The sequence below is a fragment of the Erigeron canadensis genome, chromosome 3 (assembly GCF_010389155.1).
Source record: "Erigeron canadensis isolate Cc75 chromosome 3, C_canadensis_v1, whole genome shotgun sequence".
In the NCBI taxonomy this organism is placed as follows: domain Eukaryota; kingdom Viridiplantae; phylum Streptophyta; class Magnoliopsida; order Asterales; family Asteraceae; genus Erigeron; species Erigeron canadensis.
This window is the reverse complement of record NC_057763.1, coordinates 7,156,810-7,176,619: the sequence shown is the minus strand read 5'-3', so window position 1 is coordinate 7,176,619 and position 19,810 is coordinate 7,156,810. Positions and strand designations below refer to the sequence as shown.

Below are 19,810 nucleotides of genomic sequence, written 5' to 3'. Positions count from 1 at the left end.
ATCTTATAAGTTTCACTACTTCAATTACAACCAAAATATTCAAAAATAACCGAAATAACCCAAATTCGACATCTTATAAGCTTCACATCAAACACACCATGATCAAGAATCTATAAATTACAAGTTATCATAAATTGAATAATAATGCTAAATAGTCTCATGGGATATAGCAAAAAGCTTATTTTACATGTGATAAATATTGATAAATTCATTTTCACTTCTTCTCACCCAACAAATAAAAAAAAAACCTACTATATTATTTTATTTAGAAAAACTACATAAATTAAAGTATGCTTATGATGACAACCGTTGTCAGTAATGCATTATTTTACATCGATAAAACACCCATTTTTCAAGTTTTTATGGAACTATCGAAAGCTTCAAATAAAAAAAATTTATAAAACAACCTTTCGATTTTCTTCCTTCTTTTCTTTATTATTACTCCCTTCGGTTCAAATTAAATGTCATGTTGACTAACTTTGATCGTAAATAACTTTGTTTGTGTTATATGTTAGCTGATAAAACTTATATGAACGAAAGGTACACTAAAAACCCAATTCATTCATATATTTTATATCAAGTGTTATATGATACAAACAAAATTATTTACGGTCAAAGTTAGTCAATATGAATAATTAAAATGAGACGGAGGGTGGGAGTATTTATTTATTTTCAGTTGCACCAATAAAGAAATGAAAAAGAAGCCATTATACTTGTCTCTCCCTATCTCTGTCTGTCTCTCTCTTTCTACCTTTGCTTTCTCAGTTTTCTCTCTTCTTTTCTTTCTTCTTCTTCGCTGCTTTATTAAGCGAAGCGAAAGGGGAGAAAAAGGAAGAAGAGAAAACAACCCTTCAATTTCTCACAATTAAATCAAACACCCCCCAAAAAAATTATAATCCCTTTTTTTCATTTTAAAAGATATATATAAGAAAGAAATATGTTGGTAGCAAATACTTTTGATCTATGGCAAAAAGATATATTTTTTTCAGCTGCAGAAGAGGTTCAAGCATCTACAGATATGTATGTTTTCTTTTTTTTTTTCACAATTTTATCTATTTAATCTTTTTTTATGAAGATTCTTGTTGATTTTGTATAATTGTTATTTGGGTATGGTTTAATTTGCTTAAAGTTGTAGTCTTTATTGATTTATTTATAATTATGAATAAGAATTAGGAATATTGTATACTTTCTTACTTTGACCATATGTATGTATTTGTTAGGGTAGTTTTTTTTTGTCTTTTATATGTCATTAATTTTTTATTATTTTTGTGGGTTCAATTTAATCCAAAAAGTGACAGTTCTTATGATTTATCTGTAAAAATGTTTAGTATGGAGTCAGCTTACAGGACATGGGTTAGACAAAAGAGGGAAGGGCTTAAATCCAGTGATTTAGATGAGCTTTGTAGAGAGCTGCAAACTGCTTTAGGCACTGCAAAATGGCAGGTTGGTTACTCGTAAATATCGTAAACAACTAATTTGATCCGAGTAATATCATAGAGTACTAATCATTTTTATAATTTTGGTTATTGAATTCAGTTGGATGAGTTTCAAAAAGCTGTTAGAATGAGCAACAAATATACTGTCAATGATGTTAGGACTACGAGGCATGAACAATTTGTATCTGTGATTGCGTCACAAATTTCTGGGGTTGAATTAGCGTTGAAAGAATATTACAGTGATGAAGGCAGGAAACCGCTTCGATGGGTAAATTTGGATGAAGAAGAACGTGACGATTTAGCTATGTTTCTCTCGGGGAGTTCAGTAAGCTCAAAGAGCACAAAAGATTCCGATTCTGATATTACAGATTCTTCAAAATCGAGTAGCTCAAAACCTTATGATATGAGAAATGGTAAAGAGGGTAACTACGATGACTATCTGGATCATAGTTATATAATAGAGATGGAGCCAATTGAAATATTGGGAACTAGTGATGGTTCTTCGTGTCAGGCTGATAGGAAGGCTGGTCCACGAAGAACACGGGGTTCTCCTGATGTTGGCATTTCAATTGATTTTGATGATGACCATAAGAAACCAATGATGTTGGATAATGAGTCAATACCGAAAGATAAAGGTCATGTTTGCAGACCACAATTCGGGAATTATTGGATTAATCAGGTTAGTATGTCAACGTGGCTGGTATTCTTTTATTGAGATTAGTTTAGTATTCTAAAGTCAATGCTTTTGTAGATGTTTAAAAGGGCTGCTGGAAGTCAAAGGCAGTTACAGACCTCGATACACCCGCAAAGAAGAAGCTCATTTCTGTTCATGCTTGTTTTGATGCTGACTATCTTTTTGCTTGGTAAGTTTCTTATCCAGTTTCTTAAATTGTATTTCATCTCCTAGATTTGCTCTTGCAATCTTATTGCACCTTCACTATGAACTCATAAAGATGTAAACTAAAGTTAAGTAACTAGAAAGATGACCCCTCTTGTCTTAAGTTGATTACCCTAACAAGCTAAGTGTGATGTAAAAGATGGAAATATTTTTTGCAATTAGGTAATCATTGCAAAAAATGCCATATGCTGAAATGATCTGTCCAACCGATTGTTAAATTTTTATTGTTTTAAAGATGGTTTTAACAAGTAAACAAGCATGCCCCATATGAAATACTCATTAAAGAATGTCATCATTCATGTGTTACTGTCAATTAGTTAATGAACCTTTGTGATGAAATTTCACGAAACACTTGATCCTCATCAGAAAGTATAAAGTTATAGTGCAATTTTATTTTCCCTTTTTTTATATAGATGACACTAAACTGACTAATGTTTGTTTCCTTTGTGTTTACAGTGCCATTCGTCATGTATTCCAATTGAGTACGATATACGCTGCTCTTGTCATCAAGATGCAAGGTAAATCTTCAAAACCTACCAGAATTGTGATCATTTTAATCTCTCTGACACTTAGCAAGTACCCTTGACAACTCTGCAAAAATAGTTCCTTGTGCCTGTAACTTCTTCCGATAGTCCAGTCATCCCTTACCGACATTCCTTTATCTGTCCTAAGCGCCAATTTTTATGTTTGTTTTGTGTTGACTTTCTTCTATGGGCAGAGCTGTCAAACCATTTTGCACGTTGGAAATAGGGGTGTCTGGATTTAGGTTTCGAAACAGATTCTGCTTCTAATTTTGTTATTGTTTCTGATCAAGTATATATTAATTGCAACAAACTAGTCATCGAAGGCTAAAATGAAATTTATTATTTACCCTTTTTTAAACCTCACTGGAAAGACTTTTACTCATTTCACAGAACGTTCTTTCCCCTTGAATCCAGAATTTATTCAACACTCAACATTTGATAATGTAATTTTTACAACAAAAACATCCAAGCCCCCCATCTTCTACTGATTAACTAATTCTTCTTTTCAAGTTATACAATCACTTTCAAAACAGATATCCATACATTGCCCTACGGACCTACGGTGATGCAATAAAGATGATACTGACAGTATAAAGATTGGAAAAACAGATGACAAGCGGAGACTAAAGCATTTTCATTTTTGCAGGTGATACTAGAGGTTCAAATGAACAAGGCTGTTAAGGAGTTTTGAGTAACTTGCCTGCAAGATCTCATTACTTCTTCATCTATTGTTCAAATGTTACTATGAAAAATTAAATTCAAGTTTTCAAGATTATATGATAGCTTCTAGGCCATGTAACAGCTGACAATGTAATGTGTGAAATCATAAATGCAGTTTGTCAAACAATATTCTCAGAATGGCAATTATACTCAGATCTGTACAATATACTTCCCTGGGTACTTTGTCTAAATTTGGATCAGTTTGTACAGTCTCTCATGAACGATGAGTCGACGCCAGACATAAAATGTCTGTATAGAAGAATAAACACTTCTCTGATTTCAAAATTGCAACAGCAGACGTTCGAATTTCTGCATTGCAATAGTTTTACATAAGCGGCTTCATGGAATTTTACATCTATAGAGCTATTATAACAGATCAACGACATTATTCAACCTTAAAGATCATCAATGTCATTTCCAGAAAACATATCTGAAATTTATACATTTTAGCTCGAATATCATAAACTTTAAGATATCCAGGAAAGGGTTGACGCAAACCATTAATCAAATATATCGATTATCACAATTGCGCTAGAAATTGACGAGAAAACTAAATCAACTACTACAAACACTACTAGACAAGCGAAACCTAACAACCTAATATTAACCAATAAACATAATATGAAGTACTCGTAGTAACTAATGGGTTCAAGTCCTACTGGGCGTGTTTGAATTCATTTTGCCGTTCCAAAAGAAAACAAAGTAGAAACTAAGAAGGCAATAATATGACTATCAATATCTTTGCAAGTGAAGGTCATCTTTGAAACTCCCAAAACACCTTCCCTAATGAGGTAAATGAAAAGCAAAATTAACATGAAGCTCTATTCTTTTTCATTCTTTAACAAAACAAATGTAATTATCACCAGGTAAACCATATTCCTTGCCTTCAATCACCCCATGTATCAACATAAACAATCTCAAGAAACACAATTAGCCCAAGATAATCCAACAGCAGGCAACCCTGTTTCCCAGACATATACAACCCTTGGAAGTTCCAAATTCAATAATGCCACATTGTCAAAACTGCTTAGATCAAAAAGATTTTTCTTCACAAATCTGTGAATATGTAGAATAACAAGACTTTGTCAACATTTTAATTGTTATTTATATAATTAGTACAGTGTCAGCTATTAGCATTAGAATAATCTGAACATTATCTTCTACCCAAAACACACATTTAACTATCCCCCTATTCTGATGCGGACATGCGGTAAAGATGCTACAAAAAGGATAAAGATTGGAAATGCGAGGAACTAAAGCATTTTCATTATTTTGCAGGAAATACCAGACGTTTGAGTGAATAGCACTATTAATGAGTTTTGAAATCTTGCCTGCAAGATTTCACATAACCCCAACGCTATACATGTAACATAAGACAATTTATGTATGAACTCATAGTCTCATATATGCATCGAAGAATATACTTTCCTTCGTATTGTGTGTGCATTCGGATTATTTTGTCCAACCTCTAACGATACACACTCAAAGTGTCTGAACCAAAGCATAGATATTTCCCTGGTTTTAAATCTGCAACAGCAAATATTCTAAAACCTTAGCTTATTGGTTACTCTTGGGGCATTTCGCATAGAAGTATACGACATGAGTAACAAGCTTGATGGGTGTTCCCTCTTTTTTTTTTTGTAGCATTTTATTCATTAGTAGAATTTAACGGGGATAACCTCTCTACCCATATCCATAAATACATCTAATATCATCTCTAGAGCATATATAAACGAAGGAGGGCAAAGTACAAGGACTATTGCATGTAACCTATGACACCGTCATGTCATATTTACATGCTCACCTTGTACACTAACAACACATATATGGATCCATATAAGCTAACAATCATATCAATCACATCTATCGGGATTCTTAGGCCCCGAAGGTTCCTAGGCCTCATATCATATCAACTATCGAGATTCTTAGGCCCCAGAGGTTCTTAGGCCTCATAATCACAACATGAGCTTAAGCCACATCAATTACCACACATGGACAAATAAACTTCAACATGATGTGGTCAATTGATCCAACATATACATAAAGGTATGCAAGAATACTCACTAAGCGTTTAGCTTATTCTTTTTAGTTGTTTACCCTTTTTATAGGTTGTCCCGGAAGTGGAAGCAAGTTAAGTAATATACAGATTGAAGTTCGAAGTTGCTTTATGGATTATTGATTTCTTTAGCTAAAAGCGGTAAATGGTAAAGTGATAGGACCCGTAGAGACCCCTTTAAACTATTGGCTCATGATACATTGATTGTTTTGGTATGATTATTGTATTCTCAAGTTTTCAAGGAGTTTTGGTTATTTTATAATAGGTCATTTTTATAAAAGTAGTGTATAGATCATGATCAATTGTATTTTAAGAATTCATTATCCGTAACAGGTTTTTGGATGTAGATTTTACGAAAAGGTCATGCCGAAATTTCTAATTTTTGGTGCATTGTCTTTTATAACTAATTTTACTTTTATTAAGTTTATTTCTCTGTCTAAAACTTGTTTGAACTCAGAAATGACGTAAAATGAAGTTTGGTTTTGAGTTGGATGTGTTGCAAGTTGATTTTAAGTGTCAAAATAGGGTTTGTGCAAAAGTTTGTGGAGTATTAGTCTGTTGTAGACTAATATGCAGGGTATTAGTAAAAAAATGTCGTTTTCTTGAGTTGAGTCTTGGGGCGTTTCAAGGACAGAGTTTTCACTTGTTGAGTCCTAAAAAGAAAATGTACCTAAGTGTGTTAAGCAAATTATGCCACTGGAATGAGTTAAAAATACGAAGTAGAACTCCAGTTATGAATTTTTGAATTCAGTAGTGTCATGCTGATCTTTCAGCAAAAATGATTCTGTGTCAGTTTTTAAAGCGAGTAAAACTCACGTATTTGGGTCAAATCTTGTGTTGGTCACTGAAGATAAAATATGTTAAAATGTGTTAAGTAGAAGTGGCCACTGGAATGAGGTCAAAATATTGTGTAGAACTCAAGTTATGGTCATTTGAAGTCAGTAAGGTCAAAGCTGTTTAACAACAACAGTTTTGGTTTTTAAAACGACCAGAAGTCACCTTTGAAGGACAATCCACGTATTGATCACTAAAGATAAAAGGTAGGTATAAGTGTCATGTAAAATTTGGCCACTGGAATCATGTTAAAAGAGTAAGTAGAACTTGAGTTACACTCGTTTGAAGGCAGCTTGGTCAAATGATGAAAATGGTACTTTTTGTATGAAAGTGAGCTGGCCATATGAAAATGATATAAGAGATACATGTTATGTGAACTAACCTAAGATTAATATAAGAGTGTAAATGATGGGTTGGGTGTTGGAATGCTATTGATTATGGCTAGGTGACCTTATACGTGATGAATGACCATATGTGTGTTTTTAATGTGAATTGATAGGTTGATTGTAAATACGTTGTTTTATGGTCATCTTGCAATTGTGGTCGCAAATAAGGTGAGTGTATATGCATATAATCATATTCTGGTTATTGAGGTCATAGGTGGGTAAATTCCTATGACCCATAGTTGATTGTTTGTAAGAACTAGTAGGTGGGTAAATTCCTACTAGTCATGTTGTATGTAAGAGTTAGTAGGTAAAATATCCATGGCCATGTTGAAATTGATTGTGTGAGCTAGTAGGTGGGTAAATTCCTACTAGCCAAGTTGATTTTGTGAGCTAGTAGGTGGGTAAATTCCTACTATCCAAATTGTTTATGAAAGCTAGTAGGTGGGTAAATTCCTACTAGCCAAATTGTTGATTACGACTAGTAGGTGGGTAAAGTCCTACTAGTATTATGAATGATATGGATGAGATGCCTATCAATTGATAGGCTATAATTGATGCACTTTTGTATGGTAACTTGTTTATGATAAGCTCAAAGATCATAAATTTCAACATTTCAAAAAAAGGGGATGATAAATCGATATTGTAGACTACTCCCTCAAGCTCAAAGATTCATAAATTCTAAATTTCCAGAAAAGGGATGACACAAGCATCACTATAGATCAAAAAAAGCAAGTATACATCCTATGACATATCGTAAAAAAGGACAGATAACCCCCAGATTATAAACACTACTATATTAGCAAAAGCTAAGGACTGTGTTTCCCCATAATATAATAATATGATTAAAATAGCTGAAAACCAGAAGGGTATGCTTGAATTGTATTCGAATATGCAACTTACAAACAGGGGCCAAGAGGACAAAAAGATGACAATTTTCTTTGCTTATGAAGGTCATCTATGAACTCCGAAAACGCCTTCCTTTCTTATTAAAAACTCACAAGATGAATGAGGTAAATGAGGAGCAAAAACAACATGAAGTTCCCTCCTTTTTCGTCTATTAACAAAACCACCATTTTCATCAACAGGTAAATTATTCTCATTCCCCACGGCTTCAACCACCTCATTCATCGACAAAAATAATCTCGAGTTAACACAATTAGCCCAAGACAACCCCAAAGCAGGACAAACCCGTCTTCCAGACGTATACATCTCTTCCAAATTCCCAACCCGAACACCACTCAGCCCGTCATTATCACCCATCAAATCAACAACTTGGTTAGTTAACACAACTGCAATCCCAAATCTATTAGCATACGTCTTCAAAACCGACGAAATCTTGAAAAACAAAGACGCCCGTTTCTTTAAATCACCAGCATTGTTCTCAAAGTCACTTCTAAACAACGCAGCAATCGAGTCAATAACAATTAACTTAACATTTAACCGCGTCTCGTTCCCCTTCTCAAGACGCGAACCTAACTGAAGCAATACATCGAGCAGGTGGTGTGCAGTTTGACAATCTCGGGTGAAAATATGATCACAAGGGTCACGAGAAGACGCAAATAAAATCGGGTGAGAGGATCGAAAAGATTCGAGTAATTGTTTAAATCGGCGGTGAGGAAATGGGAATTCGGTGTATAGATATAGAGATGAACCGGAAAGGCCTTTTAAGTGATGAGGAAGTTGGGCTGTGAATAAGAGTTGAAGTGAAAGTTGGGTTTTGCCGCAGCCGCTTTCGGCCACAAGTTCCGTGATCGAGTTGGATGGGATTCCGCCGCCGAGAAAGGCGTCGAGAATCGGGCAGCCAACTGTGCAGAATTGGGTTGAGGTGGGGCGGATGAGAAGATTTTCGGGTCTCATTTTGGGGGATGGTGAAGAAGAAGAAAATAATAAGAGGGAAAAAGTGTGATTGATTTTTGTGTTTTGCTTAATTGAATTTTGAAATGAAATAATTCGCGGGCTAATTTTTTTTTTTTTTCTAACATTAGGCGCATTTATTTATTACTTCGTAATTCTTTAGTCTCGTTGTTACATTAAAAATGGCTTGACTTTATAAATAAACAGAAAATAAATAAGCAACCAATTTATTTAGGTTTGGAAAATTAAAGAAAATAAGTAAAATTTACTTTAAAAAAAGTCAATTATCATAATATTTTTTCTAACGATAGAATATCGGTTAACAGTTAACACCACTAGAATTGGTGTGCTCACCCCAAATTCGAATCCTAATATATCTAAATGGTATGACATCTCATGTCTTAGTCACAGAGGTGGAGCTAGGAATTAGAGTTAGAGGGGGCTCGATAACGACAAACATGCTATCTCAACATTATAGCAAAATTTGTTTCAGGGCCATTCCTAACTTCTCTTTATGCCTTGGCCAAACTTACTATTTCAACATTATAACAAAGCCCGTATCTTTTGATAATGTTATAGGATGCTAGTTATAAATCTCAATCTACATATTTTTAACATTTTTGGTACTTTCTATCTACATGATATATAATATTTACATCTTTTAAACAACTTTTAATCATCCAATTTTATATGAAAAAAGTTTACTAATTATATCTTTATAAAATAATAATACTATTTTATAGATAATTTGTTGTCAAAATCATTTTTCAGATAATAGTCGATCATGTTAAAAGTTTCAACATTCAAATTATTGTTATTAGTATAAGATATTTATTTGAAAATATACTGAAAATGGAAAATCTACAAAGTTAAGGACTAATATAAATATTAAATGAACTTATAGAGGGTTTTGTAGAAAGTGGGTTATACATATGTTTGGAAAAAGTTGTCATCTTCTCAAACACTCTTAACTTCCATTGAAGATACGATACCATCACCTATTCACCTACATCTTTTTTTCAACATTTAGTTTAAAACATGGCATAAACATACATCAATCACCACAAAGATCGTATACTTTTTCATATGATCTGAAAGTCAGAACTTAGATCTAGGATGAATTTTGATCTACCTTGATTTGGAGATGATTGGGGTGGCTTGATTTGCAAAATTTTTGGAATTATGAACCTTGTAAATGAGAAGAACAGCCGGTTGGGGGTGGCTAAGCACCGACCAGCCCCCTGTTGGCTCCGCTACTGGTCTTAGATAAATATAGATTACAAAGACCTCTGTCCAAATGTCCTTGATATAAACTTGGATGAAATCCTTTTAAGAGGCAAGGGTGTAATCGTCAAACTTTTATCGGTACATTCTATTGCCACTTTTTGGCACATTGGTTCCTTACACCTTTTTTTTCACAAATCGACAAGGCTTCATCGGCCTAGTAGAGCCGATTTGTGGCACATTTTGGCATCTTTTCAAGCATGTGACTTCGTCTTTATTTTTTGTTTTGCAACTTTTGTCACTTTGTCATATCGGTTTTTTTAGACCTTTATAATTTGGCTCTTATCACAAGTATAGGAAGTGCCACATGTCAAAAGCTTATTGGTTTTAAGAATTTGCCAAAACTTGTTAAAATGTAATTTTTGCCACTACAGTACTACACCTTTGCAACTAAAAGAAAAAATCAGGATATAATCCTTGATATTTACGAATTTAGGAACATTTAAAACCGTTTAGTAGTGATTATCTTTTAAAAAAATTAATAATAATTACTCGTCATTTGTAAAATGTTTGGTTTGACTAAAAAAAATTCATTTAAATAATTCAATTTTCACACATTATTTAAAGACAAATTTTCCGTCCCATCAAACAACAATTAAACCAACTCAACCCGTAAACAAAAGACCAAATGCCAATGGACTATGAGTACATACAAATATACTCAAATGAGCTTTTGTATCATGTGTATTTCTAGTGCTTATATTGCATCGAAGATAATCAACTTTTAAGGGTGTTGACATCCCACATTTCTACCTTTTACTCACTACTCACCTCCAACCAATTCTTTTATATCACCTCAACTCTATTCCTCACTCATGACTCAACCAAATTTTGTTGGCAACCCACAACTAACCCCACACCCTATACTATCCCTTATAAGAAAAGACAAAAAACAAAAAGAAAAAGTAAAAAGGGAAGAGGGAGATAAAAGGAAAGGGAGGAGAATAAGCAACCACTCGTGGATGAAATGAGTGGTAGAACCACTCAATGCGTGAAAAAGGAATGGCGGCGGTGTAGTGCCATTTCAACCACTCGCCCACCACCCATACAATGCCAACACCCTAAGGGCGTGTTTGGTTCGCGGAATGTTTTTGCAAGTAATGGAATCTGATGGAATGAAATTTAAATCTGTCATGTGTTTGGTTGGCAAGAAGCTAAATGGAATTTAATTTCTTTTGTCTGTTTGGTTTGTAAATCTGTCAACGGAATTGGAATAGAATTTTGATAAAAGACTAAATTACCCTTACTCAACAGTTTTTTTAATTATTATATATTTATAGAAAAACATAATATTAAATGCCAAATGCCAAGTATAAAAAAACATTAAAAAATATTGTGGATATCTTTTTTATAATCTGACCATCAGAATTTGCATAAAAAATTTTTTTTCTAGAATTTGCAAAGTACAAAATATCATTCCAACAGATATATAAGTTCATACAAATTTTAATCAACTAGAAAGGACACATTATTGTTAATAAACTAGGACACCATCAAAATAAAGCATTTTAGTACAACAAAATAATGAAATATGATGCTTTAAATCACATCTGATATCATGGTAATGCACTGCAAGTTTAGAATAAATATAACAGCAGCCACAAGTATCATCATACACAAAAGCTTCACAAAAGTATTTTGATTACCAGATCACTCTTCTAGCATGAACTTCACAAAAACCTCTCGGTCATCTCCTAATAAATAATAACAGCTTAAAAAATAAATAATAACAACATAACAAAAGACATAAGATAGAATTAATATCAAACAAGATAACTACTATGGATTCGTCATTATAGATCAGTGATTATTACGAAATGGGTTTGTGTAAACTTCATATTAATTGATCATGATAACATAGATTAATAATTTATATATTATTTATAAAAGTTCTTTATTTTGAATATCACCTGATAATGACTGAGGTAAGAGATGAATGAAGAAAATGATTTCAGATTTGGGATGAAAGTGAGAAGAAAAAAGATGGAGGCTACAATTAAGTGTTGTTTATTTGTTTAGGTTACAAGGTATTTTGATTTTTTGGATATTCCTATGAAAGATTTCCATCACTTGACCTCAAGGAATGTACATTCTTCAAATGAGGTAATTTTTGAATTCCATAGTAATTAGCTTCCTTCAAATTTTACCAACCAAACACACAATATAATTAAATTTAATTAAATTTAAATTCCATTAAATTACATCACATTCTCTAAAACAAACGCGCCCTAAAAGATGGAGGCACACCTGAGGACGTGTTCCCCCTCTTAACCTCTTTACCAACTGGAACATCACCCTACCAGGCGACTTACCACCTTAAAACTGTTACTAGTCTTCAAGACTCTTGACCCAAACAATTATAACACTGTAGATTGCAAGAAAATAGGTCCAAACCACCATTATCCCTACTTTGATATTAAACCATACAAACATGTATCCAAGCAAAGGGCACGACACCGAAAACTAACTAAACACAGAGGGCTAGTACACCTAGCACCAAGCTCAATAGGCAAAGCACACACCGCATGACGCTGACAGTCTTTGTTTAAATGAAAATCGAGAGATAAAAAAGAATTAGTACATCTAACACGAAACTCACATCCTTCCAAGTTCCAACCAGCATTAAAAAAAGATAGTTGTCTTGCCAAAGCCTATATAAACTGATGATTATGCAACCACTGATTTCAATTTCAATTCCAATTTCCAAGCAACACGTATTTCATATGAAACTAATACAAGACAATAATTGATATAGAGAAACATATTCATTCACTTGAAATACTGAAAATCAACATTCAGTTACAGCAACATATCATCATAATACTAACTACACACAAAAGCTAAAACCAGATCTGAACCTAAAAAAACTAATAGTAACTGCAGCATAAGCAAACCCTAAAAATCCAATCGAATTAACCACCGAAACCATAGAGAGTACGGCCCTGGCGTTTCAAGGCGTATACGACATCCATGGCGGTGACCGTCTTCCGGCGAGCGTGCTCCGTGTAAGTCACGGCGTCACGGATGACGTTCTCCAAAAAGATCTTCAACACGCCACGCGTCTCCTCATAAATCAAACCGCTGATACGCTTCACACCGCCTCTGCGAGCCAACCGGCGGATGGCGGGCTTGGTGATGCCCTGGATGTTGTCGCGGAGGACCTTACGATGTCGTTTTGCTCCTCCCTTTCCCAACCCCTTTCCTCCCTTTCCTCTTCCTGACATTTTCTTATTCGGATTTTTTCAGAATGAAATTTGGGATTTTGAATCTGAAAAAATAGATGAGAATGAATTGTGAATTTGGGGGTGGGGTTTGGACGGGTATATATATTGGTTGGGTGAAAATTTGTGCTTTCTGAAAGATGTCTATTCACCGTTAGATTAGAGATGTATGGTGGGTTAAGAAATGAGAGCGGTAGGATTGTGATCCGTGTCCTTTCATCTTATTGGTGGTTACTCTAAGACACGGATCATACTTAAGTGGAAAATGTAAGGTAGACTTTACGTTTGATAAATGGGAGAAAAAAAAAAAATCACTCTTATAGACTCAGTCTTTCATTTTCTTTTTTTATTTTAGTTACTTTGGTCACCCATCTTTTATACTTATTAAAATGAGATATAACTTTTCATCTTTTTACCACTTTAGTCACTCAATTTTTATTTTGTTAAAATGAGATATAATCTTTGGATTAGTTTTTACATTAATTACTCACATTGTAAAAAAATACTAAAAAATGGTATTAAAGTATACTTGAACACCAACATGTAATTTGGTAACTTATAAAATGTTCATCTTAGCTTTCATGTAACTTGTCATGTCACTTAAAACAATTATTTTTATCATCAAAACTTAAGATGAAACATCAAAACCTTATTAAATCCATTTATACCATTTACCGTTTTTATTTTTAACCTAAACTTTCTTTGTAAATAAAGGAATCAAAAACCTTTTAAATATCTTTGTATATAAAGTCATTGTTGTTGTTGTTGTTTATATAATAATTTTTTAACTTTAATTAATGAATAAATGGTTTATGATAAGTATTACTTTGACATCATATATGTATCTTACGTTATGCATCATATATATTTTTATATATTATTTTTATGAATCTAATGGTTAAAACTAAAATTAAAATAGGTATTGATTTTATGTGAAAGAGAATAGATAATGGGTAAATATTAATTATCATTTTAATAAAAATAAAAGTTGGTGCTTATAATGGTAAAAAAAGTAAAAAGTTGCATCTTATTTTAATAAAAATAAAAAGTGAGTGCTTATAATGGTAAAAAAAAATAAAAGGTTACACCATATTTTAGTAAAAATATGAGTTAATGACAAAAAAAAATGAAAGGTTAGATCTATATGAGTTATTTCTCTCGAAAAAAAATCACATAAATGGATAAAAGTCATGTCTTGGTGGTTTTTTCTCGATTAGTTTTGGTTTTGTAAAACAAAATTTTGTGATAAACAACGTGACTTAAAAAAGTGGTGCAAGCTTGACTTCAAAATATCTAATATTTATATTTATATATATAAAAAAATATTAGTTGAAAAATTAATGTCATGATTTCACGGATTCACCAAACTTAAGTCACATGAAAAAAACAATATTATATAAGTTTGAACATAAACTTATTATAGAAATTCATCATTTGGTTCTCCGAATAATTGTTTGCAATTCGGTGACCAAAAAACCAATATATTTATGCTTCATTGATTGATAATAAATAGAAGTTGCTACTGATCACAAGCACTCTAAAGTCTCAACAAATTTCCTTTTATCAATAACACAAGCACATCCACCAGATGTCTACTTTCAACCCTTCTTTTGTAATTTCTTCTTAACAATGGGGTGTCTGCACAACTTTCATAATGAAATGAATGTATTTAGAGGATATTTGGTAAGGGTGAATGGAAAGCTTAAGATTGGAATTCGTTTATTTTCTCTTGTTTGACTAACACATGGAATGAAAATGTTGAATTAAAGTATGATTTCCAGTCCATTATATCACTCTCTTAAAACAAGTGAAGAGGGATCAAATCTTGTTGGCAAAAAATAACATGAAAAGTGGAAGTGGACCCAACGAATATGGTTTTATACTTTTATCAATCATACGTAATTCGAGCTCTGCATACTATCAAATTGTATGTCATTATTCATTATGGTGTCTCAAATGCAAACTACGCTAACTAATAACTCCTTTTTAAAAAGACCCTCTCTGAAGCATCATTACTAGTAGGGGTGTAAACGAGGCAAGTTTGCTCACAAACTATTCAAACTCAATTCGTAAAAAGCTCGTTTCGAGCCGAGTTTAAACGAGTTTGAGTCGAATTTAAGCTTAACTGTTAGACTCATTTACCAGTCGATTTCAAGCTCAAACTTTGAAACCATAACTCAATTAAACTCGCAACCTAAACGAGCTTTCATACATTAATTTAGTAATTATAAATACACATTATTATATTAATAGAGCTTTCATATATTAATCGAGCCGAGTCTTAATCACTTACCGAGCTCAAGCTCAAGCCATGCTCGAACTTGTTTAGTATTTTTTGACAAACTAGCAGATCTCGAGTCGAGCTTTCTTAATAAACCACGAGCTGAGCTCGAGTTATACTAAGGTTCGAACGAGTTCGAGTCGTTTACACCCCTAGGACGTACACGTTTATGCTAGACGTTAATTTGGGGTCAAAGAATTGAAAAGCGCCTCTCCAAGAAATGTTTTGGCAACCGAGTAAAAGTAGTATAGCGGTACGTATAGCCATTCTTATTTAAGCCCATCATGTATATGGATACACTATGAAGTCATAAGAAATCAAATTCCATTCCGATCAAAAACTTGGAGGTATAAGATCAATATAGACCATAGTAAAAATAGACCAACACAAACAGCATTAAACTTTAATTAAAAGATAACCGAGAAATTCCCAAAGATCATTAAAACGAGAAACATAAAAAAGTAATTAAACAAAAGCAAGCAAGCAACACTTCTACCACCGATTTCTTTAAAATCCTATATCTCAGTCTAGTCATTTGTAAACTTAGATCTAACATAAACACCAATAGAATTCACAGAGTCAGTGAATTTGGTGCAAGTTCCATGAAATCCACCAAAATCGCACGGCGGTCGAAAGTCATACTTGAATTCTTCAAAGTTAGAAGGAATACCAACACGATTGGGAGTTCCTCCAAATGGTCCATACGTCTTTTTGTTGGTGTGAAATACAATCGAAGCCAGATTACGATTAATGTATTCACCACTTATAGAGATTAGAAACTCATGAAGTGGAACAATCGTCACTTGTTCATTTTTACAATTAATAAACATCACAATTGATTAAAAAAAAACGACAAAACAATTGAGGAACATCACAATTGTAACAAGGTACACATGATAATGTATGGTGTACCATACACTAATGCCCCACAACTTTCAATTTTCATTTTCATCTCTCTCCTCATATCTTAACCACTCATTTTTTTTTTATCTCTCCTTCATAAATCATTTTATTCTTTTGATTTATTCAAAATCTTTTATCTCAAAAACCGTATATCGATAAATTATAAAAATTATATGGGTATTCTTAAAATTTTATGTTTTTTCATTAGAGATGTCATTCGATATATTTTCGACTGATTTTTAAATCCGAGTGTGAAGCCCGTACGGCTAAGACATTTGGCTATTATGACCTAACACTCTATGACCTATCACCCCCACCATCTCACCGTCGCAACGCGCGAGTACTTTCTCTCGTACATTATAAAGCATTCGAGTAGGGTTTTATTTTTGGAACTTTTTAAGAACTATATCAACAAATAAAAATACAATTCAAATCTGTTCAAAGAAAAACTACAATTCAAATATGGGGTTAATTAGTATGAATCTAGCAGCATGCTTCTACCATGATTTTCAGATGAGAGAGATTTTATATTCAAACATGTGATTTTCATAAGGGGAGTTTGTAAGGGGGTAATATATTTCTTCCATACTTCTAACAGCATATTGGTTTTTCCCTTCAAATATATCTGTTTATTAGATAACTCAAACCTGAAGATCTAAAATTTATAGTTCTACTTTTAAATTCAATTAACACTAAAATTTTTTGAGAAACCATCAACAACTAATCATGGGCAGTTACTATTCTAGTAAATGATAATCAAATTAAAACAAATATTGCTTAAAAAAAATTCTTGAATAACTTCCTTAATTATAACTGATTTACCGTGTTAAATTTCAAACCAGTATGTTTACCAAAGAAGCCTCCAAAGGTGTTCGAAAGCACGTGTTACCCATCTACATCATACAAAAACTGGATGGAGTTGATGCAATCTTGTTGATGCGAGATAAAAATTTGCAGAATGGAAGACTTGCCACCTTCATCCCAGGTCCATCCTTCAATTCCTTGTAGACCAACTTTCACCATATTAGCCATTTGACAATTAATATATCAGAGAAATTAAGTTTGATTTTACAGGTAATTGTATTCTTTGTACTAATCTGGTAGCTAGAGAGATGTGTTTTGATGGAATATGATTCAAAAATGATGAGTAAATTTAAAAGTATATTGTGGGTGAGGTGAGAAATTAAAAGGTCGAAGTGTCAAGAAAATAGAACGGTCGCATTGAAGGAAATTGGAGAGTTTAATTAATAATTACTCCCATCAAGACCAGGGGAAAGAAGTACTTCTTAGTTAGTTCAAGTGGTTGAGCACCGCCTTATAAGCAGAAGGTCTTGGGTTTAAGACTTGAGAAGTACATATGAAGTCTTTCTATGAAGGCTTGCCTTGGGTATACCTAGGTTCAAGTCTGAGAGGGCAGGGTTTACCCCTATTGATCGTTGTGCCTTCTGGCGGATTAGTAGGGGGTTTTCCCTCCATCGGGTATTTGAAATAGGCATTTCTACTTCGAGGGAGCTCTCTAACGCGGACCCGCTTAAGACAACGTATGTTAGACCTCCCGCTGTCGAATCACGACACAAAATTCTTAAGCGAAATTCACCTTTAAAAAAAAAAAAAACCAGGGGAAAGAGAAGGCACTAGCATCTCCCAAGTTTGTAAAAATTAAAAAGTTAAAAGTAATTAGTGTGTATTTGTTTCTAGTAAACCAAAGGAACCCAAATCGAAATGAAGTGCATACAGTTAGACACTTACAACACTCAATTGAGCTATGAGATTAAGGTGTTTAACCGTGAAAATAAGCACCGCTCAAGGATCCAAAAACTATAACTAGTTGACACAAATATTATACGAGTAATAAAAAGAGGTCACCAAACCACCACCGTCATTCCTACTTTGAGATAAAACCATGTAAGCATGCATTTTTCCTCCTTGACAGTCTTTGTTTGAATGGTAATCGACTGACAACAACGAATAAGTATATCTAACACCAACCCGAAACCAAAAGATGATTTTGGCCAGAGACTATGTAAACGAATAACCCACACATGAAAATCCAAATGCATCATTCAGTACTTTTTATACATAATTTGAACTTCAGTGACCAAAAAAACGAAAATAGTTCAACTCGAATGAAACAATGAAAGTTCCTAGTAAAAGACTGATCACAAGCACTCTAATGTCTGAGCAAATATTCTTTTTATCAGTAACATAAGCTCATCACAAGATGTCGAAATTCAACCCTTTGAAAATGAGACAAATCCACATATGGGCTGTGAGTTCAAGTTTTAGAAAACTGACTGCACCATTCTCATAATCCAATGGATATATTTGAGTGTCCCTTGTTAGCACAATACAAATTAATTAGATATGCAAATTATCACAAAACACTGCAAAACCCCAATTCTAATAGCAACAAAAAAAGTACTAGCAAAACTAATTACATACATATTCGAATCATACAACTATTTCTATTTCAAGCACCACATTCATTCACTTGAAAAACTGGGAAACGATATTCGGTTACGATACCAAATCATACAGCTAATTACACATAAAAACTAAAAACAGATCTGAATCTGAAAATACTAGCAGCACAAGTAAACCCTAGAGTTTCGATTAACCACCAAAACCATAGAGGGTACGGCCCTGGCGCTTCAAGGCGTAAACGACATCCATGGCGGTGACCGTCTTCCGGCGAGCGTGCTCCGTGTAAGTGACGGCGTCACGGATGACGTTCTCCAAAAAGATCTTCAACACGCCACGTGTCTCTTCATAAATCAAACCGCTGATACGCTTCACACCGCCTCTACGAGCCAACCGGCGGATGGCGGGCTTGGTGATGCCCTGGATGTTGTCGCGGAGGACCTTACGATGTCGTTTTGCTCCTCCCTTTCCCAACCCTTTTCCTCCCTTTCCTCTTCCTGACATCTTATTTGGATTTTTTTACAACGAATTTGGAATATTGAATCTGAAAAATTGGATGGGAATTAATTTTTATCGTTGTGTGTGAGATTGTGAATTTGGGGGTGGGGTATATATATTTTGGTTGGGTAAAAACTGTGCTTTCTGAGAGATGTATATTGATCATTGGATTAGAGTGGTATGGTGTATTAAGAAATGAGAGCTGTAGGATTGCGATCCGTGTTCTTTTATCTGATTGGTGGTTACTCTATGATGCGGATTATGTTTAAGTGAAATATATAAAATTGAAGAAAATCACAAAAAGTGATGCCTTGGTGATTTTTTGCGATTAATTATAGTTTTGTAGTCAACCTTTTGTCATTATTTAGAACTCAAAGTAGTCTCAAACATTTAAAAGTAATCTATAAAACTTGGCTTAAAAAAGTAGTGCAAAACTACAACTTATCACAAAAACGATATAAGATTTTATAATTAAAATATCTAGTGATTTTAAA

General features: G+C 33.5%; 3 protein-coding genes across 3 annotated transcripts; 1 reads left to right on the top strand and 2 right to left on the bottom strand.

Annotated features, from left to right (window-relative positions):
- The first annotated feature begins 728 nt into the window (after positions 1–728).
- LOC122592350 lies at positions 729–3,746 on the top strand. The gene is made up of 6 exons (XM_043764553.1): positions 729–1,020; positions 1,329–1,443; positions 1,537–2,115; positions 2,188–2,299; positions 2,791–2,852; positions 3,505–3,746. The coding sequence occupies exons 1-5, from the start codon at positions 938–940 to the stop codon at positions 2,814–2,816; spliced, it is 915 nt and encodes a 304-aa protein (XP_043620488.1). The 5' UTR covers positions 729–937; the 3' UTR covers positions 2,817–2,852; positions 3,505–3,746.
- A 3,888-nt stretch (positions 3,747–7,634) lies between these two features.
- On the bottom strand, positions 7,635–8,741 carry LOC122594619 (DNA repair protein XRCC3 homolog). Its single transcript, XM_043767054.1, has one exon. The coding sequence runs from the start codon at positions 8,709–8,711 to the stop codon at positions 7,806–7,808; it is 906 nt and encodes a 301-aa protein (XP_043622989.1). The 5' UTR covers positions 8,712–8,741; the 3' UTR covers positions 7,635–7,805.
- Positions 8,742–12,738: 3,997 nt separating this feature from the next.
- Positions 12,739–19,406, bottom strand: LOC122591445. The gene is made up of 2 exons (XM_043763714.1): positions 19,016–19,406; positions 12,739–13,230 (listed from the first exon to the last, which is right to left on the bottom strand). The coding sequence occupies exons 1-2, from the start codon at positions 19,320–19,322 to the stop codon at positions 12,905–12,907; spliced, it is 633 nt and encodes a 210-aa protein (XP_043619649.1). The 5' UTR covers positions 19,323–19,406; the 3' UTR covers positions 12,739–12,904.
- Positions 19,407–19,810: the final 404 nt, after the last annotated feature.

Bases quoted from the DNA above. Each gene is read 5' to 3' on its own strand.
- LOC122591445 (XM_043763714.1), bottom strand. From the start codon at position 19,322: ATGTCAGGAAGAGGAAAGGGAGGAAAAGGGTTGGGAAAGGGAGGAGCA. The intron at 13,231-19,015 runs GTTAATCGAAAC...CATTCTGAAAAA, and splicing joins TACCCTCTATGGTTTTGGTG to ATCCGAATAAGAAAATGTCA.
- LOC122592350 (XM_043764553.1), top strand. From the start codon at position 938: ATGTTGGTAGCAAATACTTTTGATCTATGGCAAAAAGATATATTTTTT. The intron at 1,444-1,536 runs GTTGGTTACTCG...TATTGAATTCAG, and splicing joins TAGGCACTGCAAAATGGCAG to TTGGATGAGTTTCAAAAAGC. The intron at 2,116-2,187 runs GTTAGTATGTCA...ATGCTTTTGTAG, and splicing joins GGAATTATTGGATTAATCAG to ATGTTTAAAAGGGCTGCTGG.
- LOC122594619 (XM_043767054.1), bottom strand. From the start codon at position 8,711: ATGAGACCCGAAAATCTTCTCATCCGCCCCACCTCAACCCAATTCTGC.